The sequence below is a fragment of the Chroicocephalus ridibundus genome, chromosome 6 (assembly GCF_963924245.1).
Source record: "Chroicocephalus ridibundus chromosome 6, bChrRid1.1, whole genome shotgun sequence".
NCBI classification, from domain to species: domain Eukaryota; kingdom Metazoa; phylum Chordata; class Aves; order Charadriiformes; family Laridae; genus Chroicocephalus; species Chroicocephalus ridibundus.
This window is the reverse complement of record NC_086289.1, coordinates 74,032,807-74,052,725: the sequence shown is the minus strand read 5'-3', so window position 1 is coordinate 74,052,725 and position 19,919 is coordinate 74,032,807. Positions and strand designations below refer to the sequence as shown.

The 19,919-nt window shown below is 37.5% G+C and overlaps 1 protein-coding gene across 6 annotated transcripts in view; it reads right to left on the bottom strand.

Moving 5' to 3' along the window:
* Positions 1–19,919, bottom strand: part of PIK3CA (phosphatidylinositol-4,5-bisphosphate 3-kinase catalytic subunit alpha) — a 43,636-nt gene that overhangs the window by 22,223 nt on the left and 1,494 nt on the right. For 5 of the 6 annotated variants that reach the window (XR_010071727.1, XR_010071728.1, XR_010071729.1 and 2 more), the window contains exons 2-4: positions 3,295–3,708; positions 1,556–1,765; positions 641–891 (exon numbers count right to left, since the gene is read on the bottom strand). Coding sequence is in view for 3 of the 6 variants with exons in the window: in XM_063339593.1 (XP_063195663.1) it covers positions 641–891; positions 1,556–1,765; positions 3,295–3,646 (813 nt within the window). In the remaining 3 variants the exon portion in view is untranslated. Of the gene's footprint in view, positions 1–640; positions 892–1,555; positions 1,766–3,294; positions 3,709–9,414; positions 9,762–19,919 lie in introns of those variants that run through there. The other variant, XM_063339594.1, reaches the window with a different exon arrangement.

Genomic DNA, 19,919 nt, shown 5'->3' with positions numbered 1-19,919 from the left:
GCTCCAGACAGGGCTGCTCAGATGCTCTTCTGTCTCACACTCGGCACTAACAGAACTCAGGCAACGGAGGACAGACAGCCACAAGAAAGATTTAACGATGATTTGTGTAGTGCTGGAAGTTTATCGCTCCTTTAATAAGATGAAAAAAATGTAAAGATGTAGGTAACAGGAAAACAAATAGGTTGTTTATATTTTTTTCCACCCCTAAAGGGGAAAGGGACAAAATTCACTGTAGCAACGGTTGCTTCATAATTTAATATCCCATCAAGTTTCCTTTTGTATTACAACAACCCCAATTCAAGCCTAACTCACCTCTTGCCATCAGAAATCTAGGATATTTCTGGAAGTACCTACCACTGATTTATCACTAATGTTAGGGGCAAAGAAGAAAGATTACACTAGGGATAAAAATTCTAGTTTAAATTAACTGTTCTCCCCCTCTCTCTTTTGAAGCACACACAGCAACAAATATGCACACCACACTCATGCATTAGCCGATTAGTTTCAAGATGCACACACTTTTACTTCCTGTGTTTGGATTAGAGTAATGAAAAAGAAAGCCAGTCATAAAATTGATCACTTCTCCCTCAAATTTGGATTATTTTAGCATACTTCAAAATAAATCCATTATGTTACTCACCTTATACTGGCTCAGCGGATATTTTTCTAGCAAGTATTCATCACAGCCACACACTTTTAAAATGTATTTCCCCTGGTACTCCAAGACGCAAAGTTTCAGTTGTTCAGATGACAGCAACATACTTCGTGTTTTCTTCCTAATTGCTTCAGCAATAACTTGCTCAGGCACACAGTCATGATTGATTTTTAAGGTGTATTTCTGCTTATCATTGTTTGGCGAGACAATTACCCATATCACCACTATGATTTGCCCTAGAATAAATGTAAAATAAAGTTAGGCCTATCATTTTCAATACAGTTTCAAAATAAATAAAAACAACCAACCCCAAAACCCCCCAAACAAGCAACTTCTCCCCCCAAGAACAGCTGACAATACTACTGAAAGAAGAAGATGTAGACAAGATTCATAGCCCAAACTGACAGAGGGTTTATAACTTCTGCAAGGAACTACGTGCGCTCAGTTTATTTTTGACTCCAGTGTAAATTCAGAGTTCTACTCCTTGAGGTTAAGGATTTATTAACCACGTAATACTGACACTTCAGCCTTCAAGAAAACAGCGGTGCCTGTTTCATGAGGACTGCAAGATAACTCAGTGATTTAGCACCATTTCACTCCAGATTTCTGAGTGTCAGAGAAAAGAAAAATGCAAAGCTAGCAAGCTATTTCTGCCCACTAAAAAGAATCACCAGGTTATACTTCAAGATTTAGTTATGAGAATAGCAAAAAATGTAATTTTAAATTGTTTTCTTCCTTTTGAATCTACATTCTATCAAGAAAGTTATTCTCAATAAGTTAAGGTGTAAGATATTGCTATAGCATACTAAATACAGTACGTAAAACAGTGATTTACCTAAGCCACCAGCTGTACTCTGATTTTAATCACTGAAAAAACCCTACTCCAAATATTTACGTTACCTTTATCTAGTTTATTGTATATGTGTTTGGGTAGCTCAGACGAAGACTCTACGTTTGGAGGACAGACATATAACGCTCTACTATGCGGTGCATTGGCATCTCGAAGATCCACTGCTTCTTTACAAACATTAAGAATATTTCTTCTGAAGTCTTGTACTTCCGGATCCTTAACCATGTCAAATTCACAGACAGGCATGCCAATAGCAAAACCTACAGCATTGAAGAAGCATGAGGAAATAACTGTAACCGATAATTAAAGCTGAAGAGTCCTTCCATAAATAACAGAAAAAGCATGCTTTAAGGAAAACACAACCTAAAATATTTGTGTTAAATGTTGGCTTCTATTTGTATACATGATCATTTTATTTCATTCAAGAACAACGTAGTTCTAAAGTTAAGTGCACTCAGCAGTCACAAAAAAGGTTAGAAAACAGGTGTACAAGCACTGAATATCCTGGAAGCCTTAAATCAGCGCTCTCACAGCTAACACTCCTCCTGGAGGAAAAGGAGCAGTAATAAGCTTCCTTTGAAGTCAGCACAGAGTTTCCTAAGTGGACCAGAGGAGCTGTGATGTTGGATTTTTTCTAAATTCCCGGCAAGATTATTGACAGCTATTAGGACCATAATCAACTTCGCTTACAACTGAATGACAGCTATTAAATTTTTTTTTATAACTACACTATTTAAAAGTGTGACAAGCACTCCAAGAGATATTTGAACTTAAGCTCTTTGGCATAGATTCATGCAGTAAGAGTCCGTTTCTCTCAAGTCCTCAGTCTCAGATGTAATTCCATGTACTTTAATGAGATTACTTGCACAAATAGTTATTTATGCATGCATGTTCAAATGAAACCTTTCAATTGTCCTGTTGCATGGTTAGCTAACCACTGTTCTCCCTAAGTCCTGAACAGGTTAAGCTTTACAAAACAAAAGTAGTTTACTTATGATGCATTCATAATAATTAAATAATTTAACAATTAGGAGCACCCCAGAACAAGTATTTCCAGTTGACAAGTCTCTACCACTGCAATATACATCTGTTAGCAACTAAATGGGAGTGGGTATGCTTGCACTGCCTGAATTTAGATACTTAACCTGGATGCTGAAACATCGGCTAGTCTCCCCGTGCTTTCTCAATGGATAATGGAAAATAATAAGCCACTCCAGAGATGATTCAAAACATCACAATTTGTCTCCCCTCTGCCATTCCAGCCTCAGGTGTTTTTGTTTCCCTCCCCTCCCCATGCTCTTTTTGGGAGCATGGAAAGGGCGGGGAAAAAAAAAAAAAAACAACACCCAACTTCTGAAATTTTACTTTCTAAGCAGGATAGAGAAGTATTAAAACGTGTGCTATCGCAAATGTGGTTTAAGATTTGTAGTTAAATCCAGCATTTACAGTTCTGTAAACTTCAAAACAAATCAAGATTGACTTCACAAACAACAGAATAGGCTTTGCTCATTCGTAATATGAGACAAACAAAAAATATCCTTTAACCCATATACGACTACATACAAAGCAAAGACTTTACATGTGAATGAAACAGAACAGCAAAAAAAAAGTTTAATTCACAGTTTACAAACATTGGATTTACTATGATCAGCATCTTTGGATATTTGATGCAACAACTGTCAATTATGAAATGCAAACTTTGACAGATACAGGTGACATACATCCCATTTCACTTCTTTGCTTGGTATTTTGAAGAGGAGAAGCCATGTTTAAATAAAGATAATCTCACCTATTTCTCTATTAAGAATCTTCTCTTCTCTGTTACCTACTGGTTCAATGACTTTTAGAAAAGGCTGAAATAGTCGCAGGTCACAGAGTCTCCGTGTTTCATCAAAAAATTCTTCTCTTTCTGCTTCTTGTGTAACACTTACAAAAATGTAAGAAGATTCATCTTGAAGGAGCTGATAGAGAGGGTATTTTCTCGCTTCTTTGAAGAGTTCATGTTTAATAGTTAGTAAGGTGGCCTCACGGAGGCATTCTAGCGTCACTATCATTCCATTTGGGAGAAGACACTCCACAAGGATCCTCGGTGGCATCAAGTGGATGCCCCATAGCTCACCAGATGATGGTCGTGGAGGCATTTTGAAGTCTTTAGATAACTTTGTAGTGAAAGTTTTTCAAGCAGTGATCCTTATGAGTAAACCTAGGTAAAAACCAGAAATTTAAATATTAAAATTTAAAATACAAACACCACAAGGAATTTCCAATAACATCACTCAAGCACTGCTTATAACTGTAGATGAATATTCATGGCTATATTTTACATTCATAAAAAGACAAAGACTTGATAAAACTGATGTCGAAGAGACTTGTATTTGATGTAATTATCTACTAAATAAAACTGTTAATAGCAGAATCACGTTAGCTTGGAAAAAATGCTAATACACATACGGTCTTCAAAAAATAGAGGATTAATTTTTTTACCCGAAGTTTATAATTTATTATTACAATACTTAAATAGCATGGGGGATGAAAATATCTAATATTCAAATTATTATTACAGCGATTTTTAGGCAAATCTCAAACCCAGTTCTTCCTATTTTTATTTTGGAAACATAAACATTTATTATTATTTGGATGAGATACAAACCAAGCCAAAGAAAAGGAGGGGGAACACGTGTCTGACCTTCTGGCAGTGCTGCCTTATGCCATCTTAGAGCAGGTACAAGAAAAATTGTATCTGGACAGAGCAGAGATGTCTCACAGCCCAGTGGCCGAGAACAGACGTCAAACAAAGAGCAGAACTAGGCAGGCACACAGTGATACTTCATCAATAAACTCTCCTAATCACTACCTATTGCTAATTTCCTTAACCAGAGGCAATATTTATGTATTTGTTAAAGAAATCCACCAAGAACTATTGAGTTTGTTTAGGAAGTTTTCACACACAAACTGCTGTTATCCTGTGAGGAGAGCAAAGAACATTCCACACTGCAAAAAGCTTGCTTTTCTTTGTTCTGAAGCCTGATACTTTCAGCTGATATCCTAGATTTCTCGTAATGAAACAAAGTTTCTTATATTTGCATTCATTGCTCTTAATTTTACAGAGACACCACTACCTCTTTTTTCCATAATAGTCCCAGATTATTTAGTCCTCCTTTGCTCGAAAGTCATTCTATATTTTTGTTAATCCTTGTAACCTTCTTTGTACCTCTTTCACCTTTACCCTTTTTGCAATGCAGAGGGGAACAACCATACCTGCACGCCACATTCCAGGTCCAAACTGCGCACACATTTACACAGTGACAGAATGTTTTCTATTGTTTCCTAATCTGCTGCTTTTCTGCCTGACACTGAGCAGCAAGACATTTTCACTGAACTACATACCATACACCCAAGGTCTCATTGCAGAATAATAAATTACCACAAAGGCAATACATTATGCAAATCTCAAATAGTGCATTACTTACACTTCACCCATAATTTCATTAACTGCAGCATGTACATTATGAGAGGGTAATGTCAACAGAGATCTACAAAGCAGTCCATGACGCCTCCTCCATCAACCAAGTGTCCTGAAAGCACAGGGCTAGGATGAAATAACTACTATGCAACTATTCTAAAACCATTCTTAGTCAACTTTTTAGTCAAAAACACTCTCAGGACTGCCCCTCTCTCTTCAGTTCCTTTCTTAATTAACAGAAAGGAGAGAAAAACCCAAACCAACGGCTTCACATCTCTTCTGCTTCATCAGCTTTCTGAAAGCTCCCACTGTGGAAAAGCAAAGAATGCTATGCTTGCTCTTTGTGCAGCATTTTTTTTTAAAATACATATTTTATATAAACATATATTAAAGTATATTTAAATATATAAAAAATATGAATATACAAAAATTATATATATGTTAAAAAGTAAAATAATGATTCTCATTTCTGCACTTCTTTGCCTTGGTACTTATTTTCTGAAAACTTTTCTTCCAAGTACATCCGGTACCTCCTTTTGCCACACTTCAGTTCTTAAAAAGAAGCATTAGAATGAAAATGATGTTTTCCCAAATGCACTGCTTCCTAAGCAACTCAAAGTAGCAAGAGGGTTGTTTTTTTAATCCCGCCTTTGTATTTGCAGGCTTTTAAAAATATCAACAAAAGTACTAAAGTGCCACCGCAGGTTTAGAAAAATGCTTTTCCACTAACACCTCATGCATATTTAGAAGGTTTTTGCAACCGACTACTTTTCTAAAAAAGAGCTTAAGGAAGCTGTTTTATTTTCCTCAGCATTGTAACAGTCTCAGTGAGCGGGTGCTGACTTGGAAAACTCTAGGGACACTCACAGTTTATTTAGAGTGCCAAACTTGGAAAGCTTACCAATTACCAGACATTACAAATAAACCCAAACACCACCATTCAGAGTAACTTGGAGAATTCCAAATTCCTGATATCTATCCTCAGTTTACAGATAAAAAGAAATACACATAAAGTCAAACAGCATCTTTTTGATCAGGCAAAGCATGAACAAGACTCCCTTCTCCGTACTGGTGAATCACATGCTTATTTACATTCCTTTATTACAAGGATAGGCAGAAAAACATTACTGTTAAGGCATATACCAGCATAAAAAAAAACAAAGCCAACAAATCAAGAACATGCAGTCGTAAGAACTTTTCTGTCCACATGTACAGGCAATGATAATATAGACGGACCACAACCAAATGAAATATTTACAACACAGACTGAGTTTATACCAGCAGTCTTTTAAGTTCAGTTCCACGATGCGGCTGTAGGAGCCCATCTTCCCTCTGCCCAAGGCGTGTGTTCTCATTCTTCATCACGCTGTGGCTCCCTGAGCCAGCTCCTTACAGGGTCAGATGAATGAAAGTGGCAGAGAACTACTCACTTTTCCTTTCTTGTTTTAGTTGCCTTAATGATATCATCATGGAGTCAGCTGAACGCCAGGGTCTACCCAGGGGAGAGAGCGTGACTTCATGCAACAGTGCTGAGCTTCAAGTATGGTGGTTTGTTCCACGGCAAGTTCTTCCTCCCTCCCCACCAATAATTGCTAACAAAGAAATCTAGGCAGGGCTGGATGACACAAATACATATTAAACCCTTTGAAGGCAAGTATCTTTTCAAAATAAGTGTCAACCTTGGCTTTTTAAAAATTTCAAACGTTAAACACCAACTCAATGCCATTTCATTAAAGGCTTGCAAATGGTCCAAAATCTACCCTCTTTTTAGAGCAACTGCACCAGAACAGCAGCTTTTGTTTGAAACTGGGCTATAGCCACATGCTGGAACAGTGCATATAGTCGTTCTGTGTGCGCATTCATTTTACTTGCACATGTAAGCACGCCTCCAGGGTTTGGATTTGGAAAGCAAAAATGTAAACAGAAACAGTTTTGAAGTACAGTTGGCAGCTTGTGTTTCTGTGTACACTTTGAAATCTGGAAGGCTGCCTGGAATAAACAGAATCAATTATGTTCTTCGACAGTAGAAGAACTATAATTTTAAGAGAATTCTAGAGAGAAGTTATTTAAATCCAACTAAGGGTACAGGCAAACCCTTCAAATGAACACTACATCACACCTGCAATCCCTGACCTTCCAAACTTAAACTTCCTTCCCTGACCTCAAACTCTTTTCCCCAGCTAAAAGCTTTGGGATAGCACAGATGGTTAGAAAGGCCAAACCCGAAGACACCCACTGATTAAATCACGCTCTTTTCAACTCATTACAGCCCTCCTGATCCATTCAGCACATCCTCTATCATGAACCTTGCTAAAGCACCCAACCTAGACGTGATCAAATTCTGAAACTCCATTCAAAAATAATAAATATACATGGAGGAAGAAAGAAGGAAGTTAAACAACATACCTCCCAAAATACTGATTCCTACTTGATTCCAGATACATTTATCATATTAACGCTAATTTATATAATCTATTTTCTTATAGGATAGAAATCAGCTAAGTCTGATATAGTCCCTTTATTTAGAACAAGGGATTCCAAGTTTAGAAAATTTGGTTTTGGTAAACTATGACATTTTATTACCTCACGGCACTGAATCGTGCAGAACCACAGCAGCATGGTTAACTCAGTTTCATTCTATTGAATATTTTAATACAACTTGCAGCCTACACTTATTTTTCCTAATGCTTTCTTGATGACATACAAGCATGTTAACTCTGAAAAGGCTTACATGAGATGATTATAAAGTTTGTTGTTACTTCTTCTCAAAAGAATTCCTTCCCTTTAAGGAACGGAGCTCAGTGAGGGAAAAATTTCGTAAGAATTGTACTGCAGGAGAGTTAATGTTAGTTCCTAACATTACTATGCAAAAAAAAGTACTATGTTCATGATTTAAGCAAACTAAGCTTGGGACAAATTAACTTGAGTCAAAAACCCACATATATTTTCCCCTAAAGACATCTGAGGCTCCTGCAGCTGTTTTCACCACTTTTACATATAAAAGCCTTGTGCATCTATAGTTCAGCAGGATACTCCAGCAGTAATTTTTCCACTGTATTTTTTGTACATTAACATTTTGCCATAAGAATCTCCAACAGCAGCACTGATCTAAGTTTTATGTATCTTGCTAAAAAGAAGGACTGTTACCCTTCAGCACAGACGGAATCTACACCACAAACCCAAGAAATGACCTTCCATGAGCTCTTCTATCAGAAAGCGTGGGGAGCCCTTCCTTGCTAACAGAACACTCACTTTTACAGATTACCTGTTTATAGATTAGATAAAGTGAATTGATTTTCACTGTCTAGAGATTACTCACAAACATTCTACCGATGACACGCAGACATCAGTATTTGGCAATTAAGATATAGGTGTATATATATATAAAAACACAGTTAACTGATAGGCCTTTTTCCCCTGTTTTGTAAATTATCTGTGGGCATGCTCTCCAAAGGGAGGAGCTCCACTTAACATACCATGTATGTCTTATAAAGCAGGTGAAGACCCACTGTGCGAGTCTGTGGGCCAGTCTAGGGTGGGGGGGAAATTTGTTCACTTTAGGAGACTTATTGTTAAGGCTGTCTGCCATCAGCACAAGGACCTACAGTTTGCAAGAAGGAAATTCTTCCATCTATGATGTACCAACTAGCAAGAAATCTAGCAAGCATAGAAGGAAGCAAGAAGCAGACGCGTACTGTGCTGTAATACTGTATTTACTGTATTAAGTGTACAAAGTATGGGATGCTTATGCAAAGAGGTATACATTCCAGTGATGAGACAGAACTGAGTAATTCTGCATTGCTATAAACATCAGCTAGTGTTTCAAAAATCAATCCAAGAGCATAGACTAAACACTCAATACAATTTTATCAGTCCGTATTTGAAACTGAATTAGTCATTCAGTAAACTACTACACTTCAATTAAAGTCCATTGGTTTTTCCAGTCATAAGACAAATCCCATTACACTGTTTCAGAGACAGGATGTGGCAATGTTTTATAATAATTTGCAGTATCTTTGGTATCAGAGCTGCTCATTAGGATTTGTATCTGGATTTGATTTCTTTTCCAGGTAGAAGTTTCCTCTAGACACTTAGCATTGCTTTAAGAAAAAGTCTTCTACTCACTAAACAATCCAACTACACTTACAGATTCTGATTTACTGTACACTCATCTGTATGTTATGATTTTCTCGGTTCCCTATGAAGCTGACAGAAGTATCAACTACAGGTATGTTCCCAAATAAGATTTTTTTAAACTTCTGTGGAATCCCTGAAACAAAAGTTATGGGGGTAGAAAGGGGGGGATAAAAAAAAAATTCTGGGACAAGAGTAACACTTTTCAGAATGCAAAACCTGTATTCCACTTTGTCCCAGACATTTCAAACTTTCTAAAAACCAAAATGTTCTATTTTCATCTTCAGACACATCAGGCACTCCAAAACTCACCATGAAGAAAACTGGGCAGAGTTGCCTGTCTAATTTTGCTGCTGTCCAAGCTCACTGTGTGGTGACAGTGAAACTGTCCCAGCCTAGATATTTTCAGTGCTGTCCTTTTGTTCTTCCTGTTTGCCAAGCTGGCCTTTTTCCAAAATCCAGGAAGACACGTACAAAGATGTCTCAAATTGTCCTCTATGAAAACATTATTACACACAGATTTAAACAGTAGCAATATCGTTTTGTTTAGAATAGAAAGCAGGAGACTGCTGCATTGCAGTTACGTCTTCGATATTTCTTACATATTACTTTCATCCTTATTATTTCACAGAAAAGGCGCAGATACCCAGAATTGCTTATCTGATCACAAACAGCAGCTCAAGGGAAACAAACACAAGGATTTAACACTGTCAAAAACACACCCTCTTAGCATTTTGTTTCCTTCTGAAACAGGCAAGTATTTCCAAACACTACCAATTTTATTCATAGTTACCTACAATTTCTCCCCTGCAGAAAATAGTCCTTAGTACCTTTGCCTTGTTCTAGGCAGAGCTAAAAACCCTAACGTTACTGGTAGCATCTGGAGAATTATAGTACAGCAAAAACACAAGATCATTCTTTCCTGTGAATGCAAAATCTCACTGAAATTAGTGAAAAGAAGTTTCAGTCTACTTAGATATGAGAACATGGGTTGACTACATTTCAAAGCTGGTTTCTTTAAAGTTATCTTACATGCAGATTTGTTTGTTTGTTTCAGAATGTAATATTCTTGGATTTTGGCTGTAGTGACTTTCAGATACCAGGAATAAAATTAATGGTGAGGTCATCCTGAAAAAAACAAACAAACAAAAAAAGAACTCACTATAAAGTACTGTCCAAGAGGTAATACACATGTATATGTGTGTGTGTGATCTATTACTGAAAAAAATATAGGATCAAAGAGCTGAAACGAGAAGATGAACAGTTTAAAAATATTTACTATTGCTGGAGTCTTTTTTTTTCCTCCAAGAAAACCAAAAGACCCTTTGTAAATTCTTATTTTCAAATGCCCTTGCTCGCCCTCCCCCATCCACACAGACATATTGTTTATAGCTTCACTCAGTCTCTGGGAGCCATGAAAACAGGATCACGAGAAAGAAACATTTGCAAGTTGCTGGTGACCTCTACAACTCCCACTACGATTGTGCGTTTTCCCTAGGGATCCCATGACATACTGAGAGCAGAATGTCTGTCCCAGAACATTTTCTTCCAGTTAAAGACAGATTATTTTTCCTTTTTGTTAAAGAAAGGAAAGCCTAGAATTAAATCTTCCCTTTTTAGTCCGAAATCAGTCAGTAATTCCATTTCTAGCTTCACCTCAAAGGAAAGGATTTTGTTATTTTTAGAATACCAGCAGTCATAAAGCACAACAAAGAATTAGAAAAGCAACGCATCTTCTCTTTACATTTCACATATCTGCTTACTCATTACTTCAACAATTAGCTGCGTAGCAGGATGAGAATCACTCTCCCACCTTGCTCTGTTCTGGTTGGAGCTGTTCCTCCACAGCTAGGTGTGCACTCTGAAGCTCAGCGAGTGGCACTCAAATTCCTTCACGCTCTTTAAACAAAAAGCTTTAAAGTTCAGCAACAAATCAGAGCAACATGCCATTTCATACAAATAGAAATAAGGTTTTCCTCTGATTACATATTCTTCTTTAATATTCTATTTTATATGGGTGACCAACATTTTTTATGTGAACATCAGAAAGAACATGAAGTAACAGCCGACCACAAACCATCTTCTGCTCCTTACTACAGATACTAAGGGCTTCAGTATCAGGTTTTGCATGCAGAAATGTTCTGCTTTTGGAAATTAGTGCAAGACAGTGTAAACAAAAGATTACTCTAGAATGTCTTTCATGAAACTAGGTTAGATAGGTAACAAATACTGAATATATATAAAACCATAAAACTCCACCTTAAATAATGCTGTTTACTTTTCCTTCCATGTTTCTTCCCATCCTCCCACCTTCCTGGGATATCTGGAACCCAGACAGCAAACAGGATCTTTAAAAACAGGAAGTGCTGGCACACAGACAAGGACAAGGAGCAGAGTGAACCCAGGTGTTCTGCGCTCTGCTCTAGTCTGAATCCTCACCCAACATGAGCAGCCGCATAATGGAGCCACGACTCAGATACCGGGCCCTTCCTAGTGCTAATCTCGCCCAGCCACATCACCTTGGCTTTTAGAAGTAACTCTCCCTGCCGCAGCAAGATGAACCTCCAGTTGTATTGAAAAAGAGGAAAGATTTCCTCTCCCACTATCCATACCTAGAAGGGCAGGGAAAGACCTGCAACAAAACACTAGAGGTACTGCAGTCCTCACACCGCTACGCTTGCCTCTACCACAAGCACCAGTATCAAGAGAGTTCCATCTACAATGTTCACCCGACCAGCTGCTCTGGGTGGAAGGCACAGAGAGGAATGCGCGTCCATAAGAAAGTTTGACTGAGATTAGGCTCCCTGGATACAAATTTACACTCGTCTTTACTCAAAAGATCCACCCTGTAAGCCCTTCCTTTCCTAAGAAGCAGATGAAAAATACATGGAACTCAGAGCGACTTACAGCATATTGCATACTTCCCACATAACGTTTCTTAGGATGGAGTCTGACAGCAACTTTAAATTGAGAAAAAAGGGTTTCTTCCGTACTAAATTACTCCAGTCCCTGAAAGCGACTAATATGCAAAAAAAAACCCCCAAAACGTTTTGAAGTGGCAGTGGATAGCAATATTTTTGCCACTTTGCAGATTTTTTAATATTAAGCATACAACAGTGAACTGAAGACAGAAGTTTCTGTTCCATAATCCAAATCTAAATTAGTTTTCCATTTATTCTATCTTAACTGACTTCTGTAGACAAACAGTGTTTATAGAAGTTTAGTGGGTTTAGTCTGCATGGACTTACTGAATTCTGTTAGCAAAAATCATTATGTTTTATTTACTGGCGAACAGAGGGATGCAACTTCACTTTTGATAGAGCATTTTTAAGGAACCACATGCCTCAGCAAAAGCCATGGAAGTAGTTTTGTTTTCTTTGTTTAAGCTCCTCAACTGAAAAAACAACTCAAGACATTCTCCATTGAGGTATTTCTTAACTCCCGTTTTAAAACCATTTGTTGAGAGAAGGAAGTTTGGGGTAGAGTTAACACAAAGGCACAGCCACCTTAATGAAAAATTTCAGTTCTGCAGCTAAATAGACTTGTCCTATAAACAGCTGAAATTCATACAGTTCTTAACAAAATGTCCTATACAAAGACACACGGAACAAGACAGCAGGCAAACAAACCCAGTGCTTCGCAAACTCTGCCCTGTAGAAGTAGTTGCCTTCTTCTACACAAGCTATAATTGCAGCAGGAAAAAATACTATGGCTTTTCCAGAGTCAGTTAGAAATAATGAAGTACTGCTCCCTAGTAGACTTGTTTGTGATGCAGAGTAAATGGTGACTAACTAAATATTTATTCAGCAGTAGATGATAACCCTGCTGAAAGGTAAGCACCATCAGTTTTGCATAAAAGATTATCACCAGACCTTTATTTACTACACCAGCAGCCGGCAACTGTCCTGCTTAGCCCACACACCAAGCATGTGCGTGGCACAGTGGGATGCTACTCAGCTGCAGAGCATTTAGCACAACTACCTGCTCCCATGAGGCTTCCTGTCCCTAAAGGACACAGATCACTTAGGTGTATTGCACCTAAGGCATCAGAAAACTGAGCCTTCTATGTGAAGCAATACTGAATCATTGATTTTGTAAGCATATTTGACTGCTTTATATAAATTACAAAGAAACCAAAGTTTCTCTGAAACCTTAAGGAGTCTAAGTTTATTCTTGTTTTAGCTGTTGACTCTGGTTGAATACGGCTTTTCTCTGGATTTACAGGTTGAATGCCAAAGCAACAGTCATGACTCTTGAGACACTAACACATTTGCATTTGTGTTTAAGCACAAACAAACATGATTCATTGTGACTATGTATGTCATCAGGTCCTGCATGCTTCAGCCTGAAGTATGAAAACAGCTATGGTAAACTGTGACAAATATTTCTTCAGCATGTTTAATCAAATGTTTATCACTTCTGTACGTATCTGTTAGAAGCATCTGCTTTGCAAACCCTACGTTGTGCATCCAAACACAAACACATGACTTCAAGTGTGGGGCTACTGAGACACTAAGCTTGTTGTCAGTGCATCCCTTTTTCCTGTACTTCAAGCTGTTACCCAAATTGTTTCTCTAATGAGGTCAGGGTACCAACAATTGGCATTTACTACATCTGAAAGAAATGTCTAGTATTTGCCTAAATAGATAATGTTTGCAATTAACATCAACTTTCCAAAGAAGAAAGTGACATAAGCTCATAGGTATTTAAACAGTGAATACCAGCAACATCTCCACAAGATTTTAAAGATTTCTCAACTTTCCAGCTTGGAAAGTCAGTTTCATACCCAGATGAAACACTTTGAGACTAAGGCACATGCTGCCTCCTACTACAATCAGAGCTCTGTAAGAGGGATACAGTAAAAAGAATGAACTTTATTTAAGGAAGTCAAAAAGATACTGGCAGTAGCCTGTCACTGCTATTAAGAGAACTTTACACATCTGCACAAACAAGGAAGTATTTTTAATACATGGTTCTCTGGAAACATTTCGTTAATGTTTTTGTAGGTGTGTATATTCAAAAGGACTGAAAGCAGTTTTCAGCCTGGTGAAGTTTAACCCTGGGATAGAACAGAAGGCCACAAAAAGCTTAAGTGTTTTGCATTTAATTTCAAGCCATAAAAAACACCAATTAGGGAAGGGTGACTATATTGCAAATCATCTTTTTTTGTTGTTTAAATAAATAACCTGCTCACATACTAGGACAGTAGGAGATTAGAAGCTATAATAATGGTTATACTTCATATATCACCTCGCAGTTGCTCCTGATACTATCCTATCTGCTGATGGACAACGAACAGCTTGGAAAAGAGGTGACGAAGAAGAGTTAAAGAGCTGGATTGCAAAGTAATTTGACAACACATTTAAAAAAGAGTTTCCACAGCCAGGAATAAGTTTTGCTAGCCTTTTCTTCATGTATCAACTCTGCCATTTTGCTGCTCCTTGGCTTCCGTTTTCATCCTTTATCTCTCGGTGGTAATTATGCCATCTTCCCCCCCTACACGTCAAAACTTTCCAAGCTGGAGGTATCTAAGATCAAGGGAGTGCTGCTGAGCACTGATAACAACATCAGTGCTTTATCCTCCATTTCAGAGCAAGCTGAAGAGGAAGACAGGTTATTAGAATTTTACTAACCACAACCTTGGTAAACAGTTAAACAGGAAAAAAAAAATTCTAAATTAAAATGTAAAAATCAACTTTAAGTGCTTTCTTTTAGCTAGAGACCGCTTAACAAAAAATGCAACTGGTTAAGTTTATCATCATCTACAATGACAGCATTTCAATTTCACATATTACTATTTTACGCCAAAACAGAAACATAATTTATTATAAATCAATCTTCGTAACGAACTTGCACTCACAGGCACCCTATTTGGACACGTCCTCAATTATACACCACAATCAAGATTATTCAAGATGTCTGGATGTTGCTTAAAAATTAGCTCTTCCACTCAGACACTAGATGTTTTCTAGGGACAAGTGCTGTTCTATAGTACTTAACATCAAAATTGAAGGAGATTCCAGAGGTGACAGCATGAAATTTCAAGAAGATAAAATACAATATATTAATTGCAATCCTCCCACCAGCAGAGACCGCCCAGATAAACTGGTAAGTGGAACTGGTTGTTCAACATCCACATAAACATTTCAGAAGGCACCAGAAGAAAAATTTTCTGTTTTATTCTACTTTTACAATCCAGCCACAACGTTTGCTGGGAACATAAATACAAAAATTAAGAGTAAGTGTTATGTTTTATAATCTAAGCAGCTTAATGACCAAAACAAGCATATATTAGAGTATTGTTCGGAATGGAAGTTTTTACTTTCCTTTTCCCATAGGGAGCCATCTCTATCTAGAAGCTTCTTATGTTAGCATGATTAACTTTAATCTTTTAAACTATGCCTGTAGTCAAGAGTCAAGTTAGTGTTTTCCAGCCTTAACGAAAAGTAACTTAATGGCACAAGCACCAAAGCTGGATAATGACATACCTCATCACACAAAGCACATTTGTTGAGTTTGAGAAAGAAACAATTAATCTCCATTCTGCTTGCTTGGTAAACCAGTCTTTACTCTCTGCTCATTCTTACTTTTTTTGTGCTGGTATTTTCAAGTGTTTAGTTTGCCTACATCTTTGCAGAGATCAGTCTCCTTACTATTCTAGAAAGTCAGGTGTCAAAGTTTCAGGATATAGAAAATTTTGTTCTACTAGATTCAGAACACAGAACAGGTAGGTATTTCTACTTATGAAATGCTGGATCTTGAATATTTTATTTTCACTAACATTCAAGGCTTCTTGCATTTGAAGGATGTTCGAGAATTTGTTTTTGTTGACTGATAATAGCTAAAAGAAGGAATAAGGCTGCAACAAGGAGTAATTTTGTGCTCACAGATTTAGTGTCCTCTGCAAGAAACTATCAGCTGTTTAGCTGTGGGTCAAGACACTTTCCCAAGACAACAAATGCAATCTCAGCAGAAAATCCATGCTTCTGGAAGGATCATGACCCAAGTTAACAGCAAGAGTTAAACGTCAGGAACAGACTTGGAACACACTGCTGCAAGAGTCATTCATCACCATTAACTGCCACATTAAGTATGGCAAAAGACTAGATAATTAGTATGGAAATAACAAAACCAGTTAAGTCTCAATGACAGATAAGTTTTTCGACATGTAGTACAATCTAGGAGGCAACTTTCCAGTTTTCTTTTTTTCTGTTGGGACTTTGAAAGAAAACACCCAAGGGATGTTTCTCTACATTTCTTTGCGTTAGAAGAGGGTCATAATGTACAGCCAATAACGTGACTCAGCCGTCTCAAAATTTCAGGGAACTTTACAGTAAGTCTTAATCAATTCAGTAAGTTTCCTGTATTCGACAAATACGCTTCATAGGTCACAATCCTCAAAAGCTAGATTTGCAAGCATTTCTTTAATCAGGAGCTGTAAGCAAAACCGACAAAGTTTTCCTACATGAAATACATAAATATAAGTTAATTTAAGGAAATGTGTTAGTGGGTAGACAAAAAAACCCACCACAATCCAAAACCCAATCTCTCTGAGGTGTAACTAACCTGCTACTGGTAAAAAGCAACGAGGCATGAAACAACAGATCACTGAACCTTAAGTTCTGTTTGACCCAACTGTTCTTAAACTCGACTGCAGAAGTAGTCATTTACTTCTATCACTGCAAAATCAGCAACACGCCAGAGAGGCGAAAGCTTCGCTTTACATCATTTTCTCCCCTTTAATTTCACAGAGGTAAGCTTTTTTCTTCGAATTTCATTTTTACATTTCTAGAGTTCAGGTATTTGAGCATAGTTTTTTTTAAAAACAGACTACGAATATTCCCAGTAAGCGTCCTTGGTCAGTTATGCCTGCTAAGTGCTTTTATTCCCCACTTTACTGGTTTTAAGAAAAGAACGCTCTTAATAAGAGAGCAAAAGTTACAATCTCCACGGTCCCTCACATTTCTTGTTTGAAATACACACGGTTCTTAGACTGCCTTTCACAAAATCTGCATCACAATTATCTAGAAAAATACTTTCTCAGAATTGAAGTGTAAACGCATGCCATACAAAACAAAACAACATACTGCCTGCAAAACCATTAAGTACTGCTTAAACTCAGAAGACAGATCCAGAATTACATAGACTGTACTCCGTCTGCTGCATTTCCATTTGACCACAGCTTTTCTTTTTTTAATAGTTTAATTCCCTCTGCCCCCTAGTTGGGCCTTTATTTTTTTTTTTTAACATTAATACTATAGCAGTGCTGCAGGAAAAAAACAACAAAACAAACCAGTTACTACCTCAGAGCGTTACTTCTGGTTCATTTAACACTCCATTAACCATTCAGAAATAGATTTATAGAACAAATTCAGTTGGAAGGAACCTCTGGAGGTCATCTGGACCAACTCTGTACTCGAAACACTTTACATATATTTGGTGTCCAAATAAATACTAAGAGAAACAAATCTATATATATTCCCTCTCTCCACTGCTCACATTTGGATTAGGATGCTACAAAGAGAAACTTGTAGCAGAGTTCTTTGCCATGACACATTCAATTTAAAGGGCTAAAGAAAATTCCCATCCAGTTTTAGCGTAAATATTTTTGTGGCCTCTTCCAGATGTAGCTACAGTTTCAGACAGGCATCATCACTTGGAGCAACTGGATGTCTGGCTTTTTAAAAGGATGAGACAAAACTCCTACAAGCATGGAATGCAATGCATGAAAAGCTGCAAAAAACCGCAACAAACCCTACCGTAGCTTACACTACAAGCCATGAGTCTGTTTCTTCAGTTAGACAAAGTACAAACTCTTCTTCTTTCCCTAATGTTCCCCCTCAAACTCAATCACGCACACAAAAAAGGCACATATGGCACATTTTTCCTCAACTCAGAGATTTACTAGACTTCACACATTTTTCAGTAATTACAAAACAGTGAGTAATAAGACAAAACCTTAGTTTTATAATGGTATGTTAAGACTAAACTGGAAAGACTAATTTTTGCAGTATTATTCCTGCTCCAGTTATAAACCATAAAAATCTTTCCTCACCAATATCAGAGTTCAAAAAAATCTTAGCTTCCCCTCACCCAAATACAATATTTTTTCAAATGTCCTATTAACTACAACCTTTGTTAACCTTGATTACCGCACTCAACTAGGCAAAGCAAACCTACATGATACCCACTTACAAGATGCTAGTATTTCTTGTATGATTTGGAATTAATGTATCATCATCCCAATTTCCTTTCCCCACAGAACAGGCAAGAAAAGCAACAGCAGCAGTTTTCTATTTGGAAGCGACTGATATTTGCAAGGTGTTCAGATATCTGAGTATTCCTGGTACCTAGGAGAATCTGCACCAGAAGTCTAGAAGCCTACATAACGAATTGACTATTTATGTACAAGATTAAGAACGCGGTTTTTGCAAGCTAAATGCCAGCCTTAAGCTTGTTGTCTAGCCGTTTATAGCTAACTTCAAATTCTGAGTTAAAACTATCATGATCATCAGGGTTTCTCAAAACTGTATTACGCATGACCAAGCCATTACAAAGCGTACTACACATTTGAACCTGAGGAACAACTGTCATCAGAAGGCCCATTCTTTATGCGATAACAGCTTTTAAAAGGTGTGATGGTCTTCCAATAACTGGAAGCCTCGACGATATACTTGGTCTTGTGAGATGGCATGATGGTAAAGCGTGACACCCTTGCTTGTTGTAGAAATTCCTATTCTAAAGCTTCCAGCAACTTTTAAGTGGGTTACCCAGGAAGAAGTATCCCCCATTTGCTTCCATAAAGCAGGAATAGCCTGATCCTCAGAGAAAGAGTTAACCAAGTATTGAACTACTTTATGACTTCCAATAAAGCACAATTGCTTTGTAAACAGCTCAGCTACACCACCTTTCCCAAAGAATACTCCAGAAAAAAAAAAAAGCACCACTCAGTTTCATTACTTATGCAAGTAAACTACAACAAGAAGCAAAACAAATCTGCCATTAACACAGAAGGACAATTTGAAGCTGTGAACAACTGAAACACCTTGGCATGGACTTGTAGGCTGGCCTTAGTGTGCTTTGGAGAAAAAAAAAAAAAAAAAAAAGAAAAAGAGTGAAACACTGTCTCCAGTTTGCTAAAAATGGCATCAAGTTAACACCTACAAAATGCGGGGCATCTGCTCCAGTCAAACTCTAACTGCAGCTCTGAAGCTGTTGTCTTTACTACCCTAATGAAAAAGCAGAATATTTCATGGATCACATAAGGAATTGTGTGGTTTCATAAATTCCTCTTCAAACACTATGAGTTTGGTTGGTGTGTGGTTTGTCTACATGATGACACTGGCCAAAATATGCTTCCAAATAACTAACCACTCTGGAAAAGTTCGCCAATGTTATTGTTTGAGAATAAAGTCATTTATCCTGAAACTTTAAGTTCACATGGGGCTTTATTTCAGAACAGTTTATCTAGTCAGTTCCCCACAGCAGACAAACCATTAAATCCCATCATCCCAAGTACTGGAATATTCCTAGGAACTAACAATGTTTACACACAACAAGAGGTGGACTTTGATTATTACACTGCATTATAGAATTGCAGCATGGAAGCAGCTGAAGCAACAAGTATGAGAACATCTCTATAAATTAATTGTGAGGCAGGAGAATGATTCAGGTCATGATGGGAAAGTTTCTAACTTTATCCAATGTGATGAATTTGAAAGCCTGCTATAGCTCAAAGCAGGGATGTCAGGGCACAAGTAACTAACAGAACAGAGCCCAGATTTCTTCTATTAAGTACTACAAAATCCAGATTCAGA